Below are 18,367 nucleotides of genomic sequence, written 5' to 3' on the forward strand. Positions count from 1 at the left end.
TAAACTTGCCTTTTACAGACTCGGTCATGAAATGGTTAAGAAGAATGTTTGGAATGAGCGCGCTACCTTGTAACCAAGGAGAAGCGCAGCACTACAAAACATACTATAGCTTTGCTACACTACTACTAATAAACTGAAGTGAGGTCTGCAGCTGATTTTCAAGAGGAGTTTAGTTTTTAAATATCAACAAATTGATGGTTTTGAAAGAGTATATTCAAGTTATTGGACGGGTATTTTCGCAAAATTTCACACGTTTGGATTTCAGTAAAATCACAGCTGGCACTGCTGCGGGGAAGCTGGTTGGTGCGGGATGTCACCGCAACGACGCACCAAGAAACAAGCAATCAGGAAAAACTTTTAGATTATTTTGCACAAAAGTAAATGTGGGCAGGACAGTTTGACAGCTGACTTTTAAACTTAATTTCAACCTTTAAACGACCGAAAGCGAAGTTAATTTGTAATTGTGTACACACCAGCCAACACGTAGGCTATCCTATAATTCTCTGCACAATGTCCACCGGGATTCAGCAAGCCACACATCAAAGCATTAAGCCTTTCAAGTCCAGCGAAGAATACCTCTATGCTATGAAGGAGGATTTGGCAGAATGGCTGAAAGACTTGTATGACATTGAAATCGACGTGAGCAACATTTTGGAAATACTAGAGACTGGCTCCGTCCTCTGTTTCCACGCCAATAATGTCACAAGAGTCGCGGAAGAGTTTATTCAGAATTTCGGAATAGTGCAGCAGATCCAGTTGCCAAAAAACGGTGTCACTTTTGTAAATTCAGCCCAACGAGCCACCTTTCTAGCCCGGGACAACATCTCAAATTTCATAAACTGGTGCCGACAGCAGATGGATATCAAAGGTATGGGTGAAATCTATTATGATATACCTCATGAATATTAACTAGTCCTCCAAGTTGTTATTGCTTGTGGATGTGTAGCCTACTGCGTTTACAGGTGTTTGCTGTAACATGTAGGTTAATTGAGCCACTAGGGAGAGCTCTTGGCCCATTGTGAAAAAGCGAATCCTCGGTTTCAGCTTGCTGTTATGGCTCACTTGTTTACACCCATCATCTCAAAGCAAAATGACACACAAATGTACCAACAAATAATATAATTGCGATTCACACTGAAGCCTGGGACTTATGCAATTCTTAACTTCGCATGAATTAAAATAGACACCAACCTCCTAAAACCAATTCACCTGACCATGCACCGCTTGTGTTCTGTGCCATAACTCTCCCTCTCTAGATGTGCTCATGTTTGAAACGGACGACCTGGTGCTGAGAAAGAACGAGAAAAATGTCGTGCTGTGTCTTCTGGAGGTGGCCCGGCGAGCCTCTCGTTTCGGCATGGCTGCCCCAGTGCTGATCCAGCTGGAGCAGGAGATAGAGGATGAAATTCAAGAGGACCTTGAGCCGGAGGTCACCCCGCCACTGGATAAACCCCAGCGCCGTGCCTCCAACATCCAGAATCTGGATGAGATGGTGAGACTATACCAAAGGAACCAATTAGGGAGCAATACTGTCATCACTGTGTACTAATATCTGATGGAGTTCAGCAGTGATGAGGACTCCATTAGAACCACTTATCATCCCTCACCTAGAAGGAGGCCAGTCTATACTAGTTTCATGGGCAGTTTATTTACATTTACCAGACGCTCTTATCCAGAGCGACTTACAGTAAGTACAGGGACATTCCCCCAAGGCAAGTAGGGTGAAGTGCCTTGCCCAAGGACACAACGTCAGTTTGCATGACCGGGAATCGAACTGGCAACCTTCGGATTACTAGTCCGACTCCCTCACCGCTCAGCCACCTGACTATTTACAGTGGCTAATGAATAATTGATCTACAATTGACTGCAATGTAGCTAACAAGGTTTATGGCCTGATGTCACTGAACTCAATTTATACACTTCTGTTGTGGGGAGAGATTGGTTTGTTCAGGTTGCTATAGAGCAGAGCAGTGAGTGAGTGATGGGGCATGGACACGGTCAATATTACTGACCAGAGTAGAGCCACACTCAAGGCTTGGCTGTTGAGATGTCAGAGATTTGTGGTGTGCCCCAGTGATTTACGACAGACACTTCCTGATATATTGTATACACACAAGCAGTTACAAACATCAATGGAGAAGCGAGTTAGCGGTCCTGTCTCTAAAAGAAGAATGTGCACCCAAGTGGTTATGTTTTACTTTTGGTTTAATGGAAACTAATGTAGTCATAAGTGTAAAACATAATCACACTCTTAAGTACATTGCAGAACCAGGAAAGAAGATAACAAATAAGATTAAAAAAACATTGCAAAATAAGACACACATAGCATACAATGCACAAACAGCAATGAAATGTCTGTTCTATAAAGTAGTACAAATCATCCATACATTTGTGAAGGAATAATTACATTATGGAACGTAAATACTGTCTTGGTTGTGTGTGTGTGTGTCTCCATTTCCTCAGGTCCAGCACTTGATAAGCCGATGCACCTGTCCCACTCAGTTTCCTATGATCAAAGTGTCAGAGGGCAAATATAGAGTCGGTGACTCCAGTACTCTTATATTTGTGCGGGTATGTCGACAGAGTACTTCATTTTCTCATCAATCCCTGTTACCATCCAGCTGAGCTCATTCTCTGCCTGTCACTTCTCAACTCTCCATCAATTCTTCACCGACCCATCTATACACTGCTGCACAAACAAAATGCCTTTCAATAGAATTACGAGAGATCCGTGTCATGCTTACCCACTCTGACCAGACAATGGCGTTGAATTATTTTGTGAATCACTATTTCTGAATACTACATTTGCATGCGACAAATACTCATCTTCTTATGAATCCTCAACATATTTCTAGTCATCCTATGCAGCAAGTGTAATGTGTGTGTGTGTGTACATGCATCAGTGTTTATGCATGTGTTCCCGTGCTGGTTCAGATCCTGCGGAATCATGTGATGGTGAGAGTGGGAGGTGGGTGGGACACCCTGGAGCATTATCTAGACAAGCATGACCCCTGCCGCTGCAGCTCTCTCTGTGAGTTCTCTCCCCTCACCTCGCTCCCCACACACCCACACACCTGCACACCTCATCAGTATGCTTGCCACCATCCTCGCAGCTCCGGAGACAACTTCTCCATCTCATTTGTACTACGCCAATGTGTTACAATACAGCTTTAATAAACCTTTGAGGTGCAATTGTTTTACGTCATCAGAGTGAGTCCTTACATATTTAGCACAGTGTGGACATCATATTGTTTCAAGGCAACGATTTACAGTTATAGTATCGTTAACCTAAAAGTCTAAATTCCATTAGCAGAATTCCTAATCATTAAACAGCTTGTGGGAAACGTTCAGTGTAAGTCACTAGATGGCAGCCATAGCGTTGTACACACACACTTGTCATAGAAGGAAGAAGCATCTTGTTTTGGGCTGTGCAGCGACTAAGTACAAGTGTGATGACGCTGATGCTGAGTCACACTGTGACATCAGAGCTACTATAATTTTACACCACTGAGCCGCGCTTTTGTAATGCAAGACTCATTTACCGTTGAATCATTATGGCCTTGACCTCACAGAGAAAAGATAAAATGTACATTCTTTGATGAGACGAGGGTTGGGGCATAAGGAATGAATGCCCTATGGTTGTAAGCCTATTTAGGTAGTAGTTTTATTACAGTGACATGAAATATTGAATTAGGTTTTTAATGGAGAGGCATGTGTTTAATTGACAGTGACTCATTGCATAACCTACCGTGAATAATGGACATCCTTTTTATCTGCTCATTTAATTGACTTGCAATTAGCATAATGCATTAACTAATAGATGAAATAGAACGAAAAAGTGTTCATTTCATGTCTAATCTGGCACCAGCCCAGCATTGGAGACCTGAAAATAACATACACACTGCTGTCATTGTTAATTGTTCCTGTCCAATTCCAAACCAACAAATATACTCACTTACTTGATTTGCAGATTTGATATACCACATGCGTGAACATGGTTTGATTCCTAAAACTAACATAGTGCTATCAAAGTGTGCAGCGTTGCCTAACCACCCCATTAACATCATGCCAGTGCTCATTAAAGCTCAGTCTTGTGCAGTGAAGTCTCTGCTTCATTTTCACCTCAGCCAGAGACGGCGGTGTTTACTAGCCTCCCTGCTGCACAGGTGACAGATGACGACCTTGTTTCCCCCTCCTCCCTCATTTTCCATTCCTCTCCTCCCTCTCTCCCCGTTCATCCTCAGCCCACAAGCTGGCCCAGCGCCCGGCCACTCCGGTCCACGAGATCAAAGGGAGGTTGACGCCGCGCCCAGACGGCACTGGGGGGACCCGGCAGCCTTCCGCTCTGCTCCTGAGCCGACATGCTCAGATCCCGCTCCAGCCTGTCCTCTGGACCCCCTCGGCACCCTCCTCCATCCGGAAGGGTCTGAGGCCCGCCAGCCTGTCGCCGGACCTCCGCTCTCGAAGCCCACGTCCGAGGTCTCGCACCCCAGACCCGGGGTCTAGGACCCCGGATCCTGTCGTCAGAGCCTCCCGCTCCCATCTCCCCAGGTCCTCCCTCTCCCCAGGCCCCGGGGACACCAGAAAAACTCCAGGCACAGGGCTCAGAACCTTCAGAGAACTCGAGGCTCCTTCTCCGAGCAGGTATGGGAGACCTGGGAGATCATGTTTTACCATGAGCTGAAATGTGTGGCGATGGCGTAAGGGGAGATGACAGACACTGGTCGTGTTCATTATCGTAATGTCATAAAGTCCGATTCTTCAAGAGACCATCACGGGAGGTTTCAGTACCCGAGTGGATAATCAATCAGCTAATGTCAGTAAATGCCACACTGACCTTCAACACAGTTTGATCCTAACATACTCATTAAAAGCACAGCACGGTTCCTAGTCCTCAGAACCTCAATGATTATTATACATATCAACCACATTATCACGCCAACAGCTTACAGTGACTAATGTACTTGTGCTGTATCGCTGTGGTGCTTCTACTGGCCATAAATACCAGGCCAAGACACAGCCTTCAAACACTTATCTGACCTTAACGGATTATTTAACAGGTGTTGAAACATCATCAAATACTACTGGTGCAGATTCAGTGACTGAGTGCAAATTCACAGGTATAGACTTCAACTAGTCAAGGGATGTTTATTAACATAGAGTACTAATGTGGTGGCCATTACTCATGCTGATTAGGAATGTGTGGATATCAACTTTAAATGGAACCTTTCGACATGTATTTGATTCAGAGTAATGGCCTACAGGATACGCAAGTAGGACAAAAGCTGCTATGCAGGGCTAGAAACAAAGCTTCAAAAATGCATTTACCTATTCCTAGAGTAAGCATCTCTCTGATTAAAAACATTTCTCCTACAAAAAATAAACTTTTAATGGGTCTGAGATGACTGTGTTGAGACCAAGTTTATCTAGGCTGTAAAAACAGCCTGAAATAATCATTATTATGTTGCAATTCCCAATTGCATTTAGTTAATTTGTGTTTGGTCATTTCCCTGTTAATGTCCTTCATAACAGGTTAGATTACTAAAATGAATCAACTTTATGCCGTGCCACAATGTGTTATTGTGGACCACTTGAGCACAAATGGTTGCTAGAGGTGTAATTATCTGAGAGATGAGTGTGGTATTGCATATTTTAGCACTTAATCTCCCAAACGGGGCTATCTGTGGACATCTTGTTCTTGCTGAATCAAAGCAAGGACAAAAAAAGGAAGCAATGATTGTATTTTGGGTCGTCATTTAATTTAGACAAATATGCCATATGCAAGCCCAAGCATAATCCTTTAAGACTGGTATGTCATTAGGCTGTTCACAAACTGCAGCTCCGGTGCCCTTGTATCTTGTGTGGAGCATGTAACAGCTGAGAGATTCTTAGGGATTATCCATGCCTCTTATTCCTGAATCAAGTCCCTTCACTCCACTTCTGCAGACGAGGTTCTGACGTAGTGGCCCGGCTTAGTTTCGGAGTTATCTCTCAAAGTTCCCAAACTTTGAGAGATAAAACGGAAATAAATTTAGAGCAAAAAGTAGGTTAGTGTCTGTTGTGTGGAATGCCTCACTGGACAGCCTCTGAAAGCTCTCTGTGGAAGTGAGAAGCAAGCAGATTCAGCGAATTTAAGACTGCGGCACCATGTTGTGTGTCAGCATTTGAGCCTGTCCTTCTCATTTGACACCTGGGGCACCAACAAAGTCAAACGGTGTCTCAAAACTACAGCGCAGCTGACTAGTTTGTACCTGATTTCCCTGACTGCAGCCGGGGGAAACTTGACTTGTTTCCATTCGTCGTTTTCATTGGCCAATGGCAGATCTCTGACGTGGGGCAGTGGGGAATCTTGGGGTTATCTTGGTCTCCTCTTGGTTAAGGGTGGCTCTTTTCTCTCTCCTAAGGGAACATTGGCTCAAGGTGAAAAACTAGCTATTTGCGCAAATCACTGTCCTCTAAAATATTTCCCCCAGACTCTCCCAGCTTTAGAGAGATTGCGACTGCAGAGGTTATCAGCCTTCATTTCTACAGCATCTGAGATTGCAGATGGAGATTGAAGCAGGGTTGTGTCTGAGTCTGACCTTGTCACTGCTATTTCATCCAACATTCCATGAGGTTCTATTCACGTTTATTAAAGGACTCTTTAAGGAAGATCTGAACAAGGCTTTGCTGATAGTGTTAGCCTTTCAATGATGCGGAGTTTTTGCTGGCTTGCAAGACCTGAATAGGAAGTACATACTTGAATGACATAATAGGGGAGTCAGGTGGCAGAGCGGTTAGGGAAGCGGGCTTGTAATCAGATGGTTGCTGGTTCGATCCCCGGCTCTGCCAGATGACGTTGTGTCCTTGGGTAAGGCACTTCACCCTACTTGCCTCGGGGGAATGTCCCTGTACTTACTGTAAGTCGCTCTGGATAAGAGCGTCTGCTAAATGACTAAATGTAATGTAAATGTAATAGCTCTTTGTTAAGTGTTGTAGTGCACCGGACTGGAAAGCTTTCAGATAACAGTAAGCTCTCACTTGAGTACAGTAACAACAAGTACTGGAACAACTATGTGTTCCAGCTGGAAAATGACCTTGTCAACAAACTCTTCAGTTTCAAGGGAGTTATTTCTTGGTAAATAGAAGTTTCTGTCTTGCAGGAAAACTGAATGTAGGGTAACCAGAATATGGATTATTACCTCCTTGGTGCATGATCTCTACACAGCTTCATAGTCACTTAAGTCTGGCTCTGGAAGAGACAATACACTGATATTTCTGAGGATGGTTTTGAAACTTTAGTTGACATCTAAGAACCGGATGTCTGTCCATCCAGTGTGATCAGGGGAATCCGTAGAACTACTATGTACTGTACTGTTGACAGCAGACGTTTTGGATTTAGATTGGGAAGAGTTGAAGTATATCTGGTCAGAGACTGCATCTGTATGGCTCCAATTGTTTCAATTCAAATCCTAATTTATTTTTATTTTGTGAAAATGACAGGTCATGCACTAGCTTCTGAACGCCAGCTTTAGAGCAGTGTCTGGATATCTGCCCACTTGCAAGAATGTAACAAATGAGCTATTATGAGGGTGTGAAGGTCACCTCTGACAGTCCTGATAAGCAGAGGTACGCCCAAACATGATAGATGTGTGTGTAATCTAGGTCCTTCTTTTTCAGACTGAGACAAAGTGCCTCCACTCCCACACTTCAGCACCTCCAAGCAGAGAAATATGACTCGGCATTCAACTCCTCCACCAGGACAGGCCGTGAAGCCAACCGCTCCTCCCCAACCCCGCGCCTGACCAGCAGCCTTCCTTGCCCCGTCCAGCGCTCCTCCACACCCCAGCCTCAACCCCAGCCCCAGGCCCAGCCCCAACCCCATCGCTCCTCCACACCCCAGCCTCAACCCCAGCCCCAACCCCAGCCCCAGCGATCTAAAACCCCCTTGGTCTTCCACAGGCCCCCTGGCCAACACTCCTTCCAACCACAGTCCCAGTCTATGCTGGAAAGTAGGCTCACCCAAACCTGGACCAAATCCCAGTTTGCCTCCAAGCTCAGACAGAGCTCCAACCACACCGATAATTCCAGCCTTTCTTCAATCCTGAGGCAAGGAGGGCCTTGTACACCCAGACCTGCTACCCCTATAAGAGGTTACAGTCCAGCTAGATATACTCCTGACTGCACAAGGCAACCCACCATCACTATCCAGGAGCCCGACAATGATAATCCTCCACAAAAAAGGCCAACTCTAATTCGCACCTTCTGCCCTGCCAATAAGAACAGGGATTACTCGTTCGGGGAGGCCCCAGTTAGGTCCTTTAGTCCCATTGGTGGAACCCCTAGGGGGGTTCAAAACAAGACATCTACCCCTGAAATGAACTCAACCAACACTTCACACAGCTCTTCAAACGGTGATACGGATCCTACGAAAAGGCAGCCCCCGTCCAGACAAAATGCATCTGGCTACCCTGTTACCGAGAAGACCTCTTCTGTTATTATTAACTGTGAACTTAGAGGGAGCCTAGATGAGCTTGACTCACACAAGGTCTGTAGCCAAGGCTGTAGAGCGGGAGACACAGAGAAACGCTACCTCTTCATTCCTCCTCCCCCCATCAGTCCAGCTGAGGAAGCCAGTCTGTACCAGAGTCTGGAAGACGAGATCCTGGCCAACCTCCGCCAGCTCAGCGTCGACTCGGATGACGACAGCCGAAGCAGTGACCAGGGGGACCGCAACCACAACTACTCACATCAGACTGCCCCAGAAAGCCGGAAACGAGATCCCAGCACATATGCTGCAAGTCTCGACCGTCCAAGTCAGGTTAGCTATGACGCGGTCGTTGCTGAACTCTCCCAAGGACAGGAGCGGCCAGTGAAGGCGCACGTGGAGAGCTGGGCGGACACAGTCGGTTCTAGAGGCAGCAAACTTGCGTCCAGTAGTGCAGAGGTGGACACAGGTCTAACCCTCAAAGTGACCAGTTCCTGGTCCTCATTTGGATCCAGTGTTGAGTCTAAAGAGCCACCCATTGAATGTAAAAGCCCCCCTCACACGAGCAACAGAGTTAGCGTTAGCCGTTGCGGCACGACCACCAAATCAGCCTCAGTAAATCCTCGACCCGACTCAAAAGAGCCAGAGAACCTGAAAAAGCACCGACCTGGCTCTCTCAGACGAAGAAGGACCTTAAAGAAACCAGAGAGAGTGCCTTCCATCTACAAACTGAAGCTCCGCCCAAGACTCCGACCCAGACACGACCACAGACCCGGGAAGAAGCCCTCCAGGATCCCCACCCCCGTCTCCTACAGGGTCAGTCAAACCACGGAGGACCCTGGAGGAGCTACGACAGACATGCCGAACCCACAGAAACGACCTCGTCCACTCAACTCAAACATCCAGGCAAACCAGCAGAGTTCTTTGGAAAGCTATGGGAGGCTTCATAGCCACAGACAGCCTGATGGCAACGATGATCCAATTAGGCTAAAACAGAGGCAAGCTCCCAGCCAGGAAACAGCAGAGGATCTGGAACATGAGTCTTGGGTTTAGCAGCTCACAAAAGGGGCCTCACCAGAACAGACCATGTGGACTTATGATCAAATAGGGATGTGACTAATCATTTTGACATCAGTCCAGGCAGCGATGAGAGAAAATGAGCAAATGAAGGATGGATGTGTGGTGAAATAGAGAGACTGATGAACTTTCAAATCTCGGTGGCTTTGATATGTTTCCTTAAACGAAAAAGCGCTCCACTGTGAAAAATGAGCATTTTAATGGCCTAATTAGAGCCTGTATACCCGGTGCCGTCAGATGTATTTGCATTGACTTCATGAGAGGCAGGATGTTGGAAAGAGCAGCTCAAAAGCTTTCATGCATTGATGTAGAAAGGTGTTACCACACCTACCAGGTAGCTGACGTCATGCAGAGCCATTCCATTGCCCTCCCCACAACAGCACCCAAAACTATGCTGAACCACGAAACATTGTGCATTCCCTGGAAAAGAAGTCGTTCTGCTGTGTAATTCATGACACTTTAAGTGTGAGTCAGATCCATTTGTTTGGAGGTCAGGTTTCAGTTTTGCACACAGCAGGTCTCGGCTCATCTCCAAATGCACTTTTCTGAATGGTACACCACGCTGAGAGCAGAGGACACTCACAGACAGTAACACACACACACGCGCACGGGGAGAGAGCAGCAGGCATCAGGAAACCAGGGAGAATGGAAACCTTCAGACCTTATTATCGGACACAGCCGGCCTTCTCACAGCAACCCGTTGGACTCACTGGAGGAACTGTTCTAGAACAGCACAGAAGATAAGCAGGTGGCCTCGGAGACACCTAGAGCTCAGGTATTGAGGCATGGCTGCGCTCCAGTGCATTTTGGTAAACATACACTAACACACACATACGATTACTTTTCATTCTTTGTTCAATTCTGCCACCGCTACAAGTTAGCACAAATGGACACATTTGTATGCTTCTCACGAAAAATGATTCTGTTGCAAAAGAAATACAATTTATTATTTGTCTTTCCCTCATATTTTTTGATACATTCCTACATGCCTCAGTGGAATAAAAGATTATTGCAGTTAATATTTTCTATAGATGACAAAAGGGTTTGGTTTCTGTCAATATGTCGTATAGTAAAATATCTTCTACTGACCTACAGTGTGTCTTATCCAGCCTTTGCCAAGAACCCATTGTAATACTTTGCCAGTGTCTCAGTCACCTTGTGTGTATTGAGTTTGCAGTGGCAGACTCCAGTCTTATAAATAACCCTCGGGCATAATGCTGGGGGGGTGTCAAGTCTGGAGCTATAAATAGCCTGCATCAGAGCTGCAGCCCGTCACACTACAGCAGCTGCGCTTGTTCCTCCGACTGGCTCTCAAGTCACACTGCACACAGCTTCAAACTAGACAAGGAGATCTCCAATTACCTTCACCAGCTGTGTGGCTACGTGACATTGCAAAGACGTGCATTTACGCACAAGAAAACACAAGGTAAACAAGGAACAGAGACCAAGTTGGGACCAAGTAACATTTGAATAACCTTTTTAAGTTTACCAAGCACAGTTGGACTATTCCCTACCAAATCTTACACTTCAATCAGCTACGCATATGCTTAAAAATGTCAGTTGCTAATTGTGCCCAATCTCATAAAATGATTGGGAAGATACCGTAGACATATGTGCTGTTCAGAAACAATGTTCATCTAGCGCTTTGCTTCACTATTACTGATATCAATTCAGGGATTAAGATATTTGCCTTTTCACAGATACCTATGTTATTTGGTTTCTGCTATGGTAGTATGCCTGAGGGTGAATACAGGCTGCTTCACAAATGTAAGTGTGACAGGCGGTCACACTGACCTACATCACAATTCAGATCCAGATATGTTACATAAGCTTCTTTCAAAACCTCTTTACAATTTCTGGTTTTGTGCCAAGCCCTTTCTTCTCCAGCAAATAGACATGACCCGAGAGACTTCAGTGAATAGTGAATTTGAATGGGAGGTGACTCAAAGCCTGCTTGGAGGTGAAGGTGAAATGCACTGTATAATGATGAGGTATTTTGCGGGAAGAAATCCAAATGGGCAAAGATCTATGGCACAGACAAAGGAGGGAGTGATGTTCTGAGGTATTCTATACTTCCTAGAACGTGACCAGACTCACCGAGGAGGGAGGAGTAGCTCTCTTTACAGTGACGTAATCACGCGTCTGACCAAGAGATGGTCATTGGACAGTTAATTGTCAGTGCTAAATGACAGAGACTGGTAGCACCAAAAAATATTGTTTTATTTGAACAGAAACTTAACAGTAATTTTCAGCGGCTGTGCTGTTCTTTACACAGTGTCATCACCACTAGCAGTAAAATCTTCCAAAGCCTGCAACTGACCATTTAATTCAAGACTAATGAAAGTCTTTCCGTGTGTTTTTGTTTGCTTAAATCAGTTATCAACAGTAATCTGTTGTTGAGTCAATTTTTTTCTATACTTGTGCTTTTATATGTGTCCTCTATGGAATTTAAGTAGAATTGAATTCAAGCAGGTGGGCCTATTGCATTTTGAAATTTAGTTTTTGAATTTGAAAAAGAAAAAACTATGCCCCTGCATGGGCCTACCAGTGGCATACACAGACAAGATAACCCTTGTGTACCCTATAGTATGAACATTTACAAGTAAAAAATCCAAACTAATCCTAAAATGATCTGGAGGTGAACCGAAGTCTGTTGCCATCCTTTTAATGGCCACAATTACCCACAAATTGGTATAATTTGCAATTAAAGCAAAGCATACAATATAGGGCTGATTTACAGGACAGCAAGATTTACAGAAGGCGAATGACAGTTCATCAGTTCATATTTTTAATATTTAAAGAGAACTGACCACACCATACTCAACAACCTTGGACTTTAGGTGCTAAATTCAATTTCATTAGAGAGACCAGGACAGCATGGGTTAGGTTAGTCTGCTCTCTTTACAGCAGATGCCAGCCACAGTCTCACTCTGTAGGGGGCCTGGGGCATTTGCAATGTCATGAATTACCTCTAAGTTACTTCCACAACACAAACAGCTGTTTGTCTGGAGCCACTACCAGATGCTAGAAGGTTCCTTGAGTGCATTTGAGTATAAATAATTAGACAGCCGGTATTTTTGGTTGAAGTAGCTGCCTCTAAGTTAAGGAGAAGATCAAAGGTGGTAACTTTTACAAAGATAATTATTTCCCCATCCTTGATCAAGGATGAATTCAGCAGCAAAACTTGAGGGCAGTTGTAAGTAGGTATACAGTGGATCCTGGAGGTTTCTAGTCAATCACATCTCAGCAGTCCTGCTCGGCCACTGCCCCTCCCGAGGCTACCCTCTCTGGGCAGACCCGTCCGTCACATGAGGCTGCAGCGCTCCCTCCGCAGCGCCCGCTGGAAGCGGATGGTGGCGTGGACGTGTTTGCAGCGCACACAGCCCACGCTGCGCAGCGCCTCGCCGAAGAGCAGCAACATGTGCCAGTTGAACTTGGCGGAGCACTCCACGTAGCCACACTTCCAGCTCTTCCTCACCAGGTCGGAGACGTTGTGGCGCGGGATGACCCGCCCCCGCTGGAGGTCCCTCTTGTTACCCACAATGAGGATGGGAGTGTCCGATGTCCCCACCATCCTGAGAGGGGCACAGTTAGTTAGTCAAGTGAGGCAAGATGCATTTCGTTTCACTCAGTATTGCAGAACAAGTCCTATTTCTTGTGTGTATTGTTTGTTAAATGATTTCACCAGCTGCAAGGCTAAGCACTTGCACAAATGAAGTCTTGAGAAGTGTTTGGTGAGAAACCAGCAACACTGTCTGGTATTTATTCTTTGTACGTATTTTCTTGTACTCTACTTCTACATGCACTTGCATTTCATACACACACACACAGAAAACCACACAAAAGTAAATACATCTCATACATAACCATCCGCCTTTAGTTGGACAACTCTGGGGAAATTATCCAGAAGGCCTTTCAGTTACAGCGACAAATCCCAATCCCTATCTACCATGTCGAACAAAATTCAAATTGTATTCAGAAGTGGGGAAAAGGACATTATACAGAAGCTTACTTTTCAGATAGTTTGACCTATTCATGAGGCAAAATCCAGAAACTTTTAACATATTCATGTTAGCACAAGCTTTCTTCCCCTTGCCAAATTGAAATGAAAACCCTAGCGTGGGAAATAAAGGACACCTTAAAACGAGGCTTTTAAATTGTACAGATCCCTTCTTGTCACACAGCGGTATTCTGTGGCTCTGGGGAGCGGGGGGGGGGGGGGGGGGGTGACTGTGTGTGTGTGTGTGGGGGGGGGTCTGTCTCTCTTTAATTGTCTGAAGGTTGTTCTTCTGCTGTGAGTCCAAGGTCAATGAAAAGCGTATGCTTGTTCAGTGCAGTTGTAGCGCTGATGTTTTCCGGACTGTCCTCCCTTCTCCTTCTCCTGGTCTGTCAGGTTCCTTTTGTCCACAGAACTTGACTTTGTCAACAGCTTTGGGGACAAACTGTTTATTTACTTTGGCCTCACCTTTCTTGTGTACCTGGACCCCTCGTGACAGAGCTGTGAGTAAGACTAGGGAAGTCACTCTGCTCGCTCTCTCTCTCCCCGGGCATCTGCACTCAGCCCTTGTCTCCTGCCTTATCCCCCTCAAACTGAAGACCAGAGCCTGTGACAGTTCCCTCCCTGAGGTAAAAACTTTTCCTCAGCTGTCAAATCCTTAAAACCAACCGCAGAAGTAAGACTATCTTAATTAGGGCACAGCGACGGAGGAGGAGACACGTATTGGAGGCAGATATTGACCGAGGGAGTTCGTATTGTGTTGAACATTCATTTAACGAGCCGATTCTGAAGGGCGCACATAAATCGAACACAGTGGCACAGGCCGGACCGGAGCGTAATAACCAAGCCCGCCCCCATCAATGATTGGCAGAGGCAAGCCCTGACACCGATTAGCCTCCGAGTGGCCTTGGCCAGCGTAGAGTTCCTGTCAGCTCAGGTGATGGCAGCTCGGCGGGACGGCTACACCTCCCCATCCATCACGACCGGCGACAGGTGACCTCCGCCAGTAACCCCCCCCGCCATCCCTGCTGTCATCTCCGGATCGGCGCTGACGTCGGCGCTGACGTCCCGTCGGCGCGGAGGCGCAGCAGGGGACACGCAGACTAGACGGCGACGCACCTGGGAGCACGTTTGATGGATTAAAAGGGGAGGAGGAATCATTGGCTTTTCCGACAGACGCCCACAAGGAGTTTGGGAAATCTCGAGCTTGCGCGGCTGGATGCGTCTGCACCATATTATGTTCACTGAAGCATATTTGCAGAGTTAGGACCTGTTTTATCATGAAGGGGAATGCAAATGACACAGACTAGTCAAAGACGAGATACTTGATGGGTTGTAGTCTTGAAAGCGCCTACACGACAGTCCCATGGGACATAGGGAACACAAGCTGTCAGTTTCGTCCTTGGGTAATCATCAGGTTTCAGGAACAAATTAAACACTTCAAAATTCCTCGCCTGTGTGTGACTTGTGAAGGAGGAGGCAGTTTAAGGAAGCCCCTAACACAACGTCTTGTTAACAAGGTCCCAGTGCACCTTCATGCGTGATATCAAACAAAGAAAAAACGAAAGTGGGACTGACACTGTCAATATGCCCTTGAGCAAGGCATTCAACTTCACATCTAAAAGTATAAAAAGGAAAGTTAATACATTCTTTATTAGAATTCTTCCCTTGGCCTCCTGCAATTCTCCAAACATAATGGAGAACATATTTGAGATTCCCTCCTCATTTACTGTGTTCTCCAGTACAGTTTGAGAAGCACTTGAAATTTTCCTGGCTCCCAAAATACTCAAGTCCTTTTCCAGATCGAGACATCCGCCGTGACTTTTTCATGTCCACCAAGGATACTTTGTGGTCTAGCTGTCGTACCTCCTCAGTTCCATGAGACACAAACCAGAGACACGCATAAACAAACAGCAATGAAGTAGGGATTCTCAGGAGAAGCTGCCTTGATGACAAGAACCCTTGGTCTCAAGTGCCCTCGTGACCTACGCCTGAATTCAGTGGGTGTTAAACAAAAAAAAGCTCCTTGTGTTTTCCACCACCGCTTGTCCTGATTGCGGAGTGCGGCCCAGGCAGTTACTGTAATTACAACTGAGCGCCCCCGCCCCCTCCCCTCCCCCGTTTGTCATGCAGGTGCCGTAGTCCTCCCTCACCTGGTCTCCAGGATCTGCTGACGCATGGTCTTGACGTATTCAAAGCTGTCAAAGCAGCAGATGTCATAGACCAGGATGTAGACGTGAGCACTGCGGATGCCTCGGCAGCAAGTGTCTGTCCATTCCTGAGGTGAGGGGAGGAGGGGGAGCAAGACAGGGATAATGACATCATCAGTAAGACTGCTCACTGAAACGCATATCTGCTCGAGTCCATTATCCCTATCAGCAAACAATACAAGTCCGGGTTGATTTTTTATAAGACTTCCACGGTTGATGAATTTGACGGTTAACCTATTTTTCCTGCTGACTTGTTTCTCACAGTAACAGCTATATTTTAGTTGTTAGTGCTTGCGGCAACTCCATCAGAATAAAGTACCACTCATGTAAAAATGAAAACACATATTTTAAAAAGTGTTACCACTAACATAATATGTACTGTGTAGTTGTTAGGAAAGTAACAAATATACAGCTGATCTGGTAAACCTTCAGCCGTTGAACCAAAATCTTACGGGAAAATATAAATATTGACCCTTGACTGGAAGTGCAGTTAACACCTTCATGTAAAGATGTATTCGCTAACTCATGTTGACCAAGCAACAATCCGTTCTGCATTTCTGACATTTGTTTTCAAGTGTCATGTTGTATGATGCATTATTCAACCTGACATGAACCAGATCCCTGGACCAGCAGAGATGAAAGAGTGCTGTGCCTTTCATGTGACGTGCCTGGAAATAATACAGAGCTACTTGTCCTCTACTCACCAATGACAGAGCTGATTCAGCAGGCTCTAATTTGAGTGTCATGGTCAGGTGTGTGCATGTGGGTCAAGAGAGAGATAGCTTTTGAGAGGCCAGATGAAAGGGTTATGTAGAGGGGCATATAGTATATACCGCGGGACATTAATACACGCAGTTCACGTTTTCAGGCCATATGGCTGGCCGGAAAACAAATGACCCTTATTGTCTACAAACGAGGTCCCTCTAATTCTCGCAGTGATTAACAGACAGAACCCGGCACTTCTAGCGGCTACTTCTTTCAATCGATTCTACGAAGATCTCAACGGCTCCGTTTACTTCCACGCCCTTTTTCTAGAAGCCTCCCGAGTGTCCTCAACCTGCAGGTGTGTCGACCAACGGCGCGACCTAATCATCTCCTCTGTGCCTCATCTCGGTGGAACAGATGGGCAAGCGTACCTGCAGGCTGCTGCCAGGAAAGCTGGCGATGGCCGGGTAGTCCGTGATCTGCAGGTCGTGCACGTGACCGTTGAGGACGGCGGCGGCCAGGTGGACCTGGCGCGCGCGGCTCGGCGCCGGCGCGGGCCGGTCGCTGTAGTCATCGTGGAGGAAGCGCTGCACGATGGCCGTCTTGCCCACGCCCTGCGCCCCGAGCACGGCGATCCGGAAGGGAGGGGGCATCCGGGCGCCTCCCCCGCGAGCCCCGCGGTTGCCCGCGGCCGCCCCGCCGCCCTCCCTGTTCTCGCAAACCACGGGCCAGTGCATTCAGGGTGGAAGAACCACGAGGGCACCGCATAGTCCACACGCGGGCGCAGAGGCGGGTGTGCAGCTGGGCTTGGCGTCGGCTCATTCATAGGCCACCCGCACCCCCCAGAGCACTGAGGAAGGAGGGGGTGGAGATGGGTGAAGCACGAGCAGGAAAAGCAGATTCAGGGAGAGAGAAAAAATTGTGTGAAGGGGAATGGGACCAGAGACAAGAATGTGTGTGTGTGTGTGGGGGGGGGGGATTGAAAAAAGGGTGATAGGACATGCGATGGCGGAGAATACAGACAAAAAGACAGCAAGAGAGAGAATGCTTGTTAGTTCAGTTGGTATAAAACACATGGAAACCACCAAAAGCCTATTAATTCAGAAAAAGGAAACAATGGCAGAAGGCTGCTAAGCAACCAACAATAAGAATAGAGCAAGGACATCATGATATGGAGAAATATCAAACAAGTGAAATAAAGACAGTCACATTCATTCCAAAATGCCCTTTCATATTTTGAAAGGGCATTTTGTACATATATAGGGCATAGGGCATTTTGTACATGTACTTTATGTATCGGTACAAGACTTTGGAACCTGCACAGCTAAATACAGCCCTGGGTAGCGTAGAGCACCAGCAGTTAGGCCTTACCTGCATTTACTGACCTCATTACTAAGAACCTATGCTTAATTAGGGCGTCACACTTATTACCGCACTTGGTCAAATACAATAACACTGAACCCTTAAGCATCACAAGATGAATACCAGGCAACGAAATCATAAAATCGTAATCTCAAACGACTCAAATGTTTTGAATACTTTTCAACACCCATTTATTGAACTCGATTTAAACACTTGCAAATATTTGGTACAGTAGATTCAGGGGTCAAATCTCTCGTCGTAAGCTATCCTGGGTGGCCCTTGCCAGTTTTCACTATGAGATTTATAATTTCATACGTTTTCTCATTAACGTAGGCTACAAAGCTAGAAATTATATAGCCTATGGTCAAAGTTTAAGACGAAACTACGGGTAGATGCAGCATTGAGGTCAGGTCCTGAAAAGTGGAGCAGCGTCACGATCTTTACCCGCTCATGGTAGGCTATAGCTCGGAAAGTACACGAACTGCACTGATGTACGATATTAGTCTACATGTTGATAATGTGAAATGGTATCTACTATCGTTTACGATC

The 18,367-nt window shown here is 46.2% G+C and overlaps 2 protein-coding genes across 2 annotated transcripts; one reads left to right on the forward strand and one right to left on the reverse strand.

Annotated features, from left to right (window-relative positions):
* Window positions 1–510: 510 nt before the first annotated feature.
* LOC136963541 (GAS2-like protein 2A) lies at window positions 511–9,520 on the forward strand. The gene is made up of 6 exons (XM_067257689.1): window positions 511–868; window positions 1,257–1,492; window positions 2,464–2,571; window positions 2,935–3,031; window positions 4,245–4,644; window positions 7,660–9,520. Exons 1-6 carry the CDS (start codon window positions 511–513, stop codon window positions 9,518–9,520), a joined length of 3,060 nt encoding a protein of 1,019 aa, XP_067113790.1.
* Window positions 9,521–12,845: 3,325 nt separating this feature from the next.
* On the reverse strand, window positions 12,846–17,124 carry LOC136963520 (ras-like protein family member 10B). The gene is made up of 3 exons (XM_067257671.1): window positions 16,888–17,124; window positions 15,695–15,819; window positions 12,846–13,119 (listed from the first exon to the last, which is right to left on the reverse strand). The coding sequence occupies exons 1-3, from the start codon at window positions 17,107–17,109 to the stop codon at window positions 12,849–12,851; spliced, it is 618 nt and encodes a 205-aa protein (XP_067113772.1). The 5' UTR covers window positions 17,110–17,124; the 3' UTR covers window positions 12,846–12,848.
* Window positions 17,125–18,367: the final 1,243 nt, after the last annotated feature.

The sequence above is a fragment of the Osmerus mordax genome, chromosome 19, assembly GCF_038355195.1.
Source record: "Osmerus mordax isolate fOsmMor3 chromosome 19, fOsmMor3.pri, whole genome shotgun sequence".
Classification (NCBI taxonomy): domain Eukaryota; kingdom Metazoa; phylum Chordata; class Actinopteri; order Osmeriformes; family Osmeridae; genus Osmerus; species Osmerus mordax.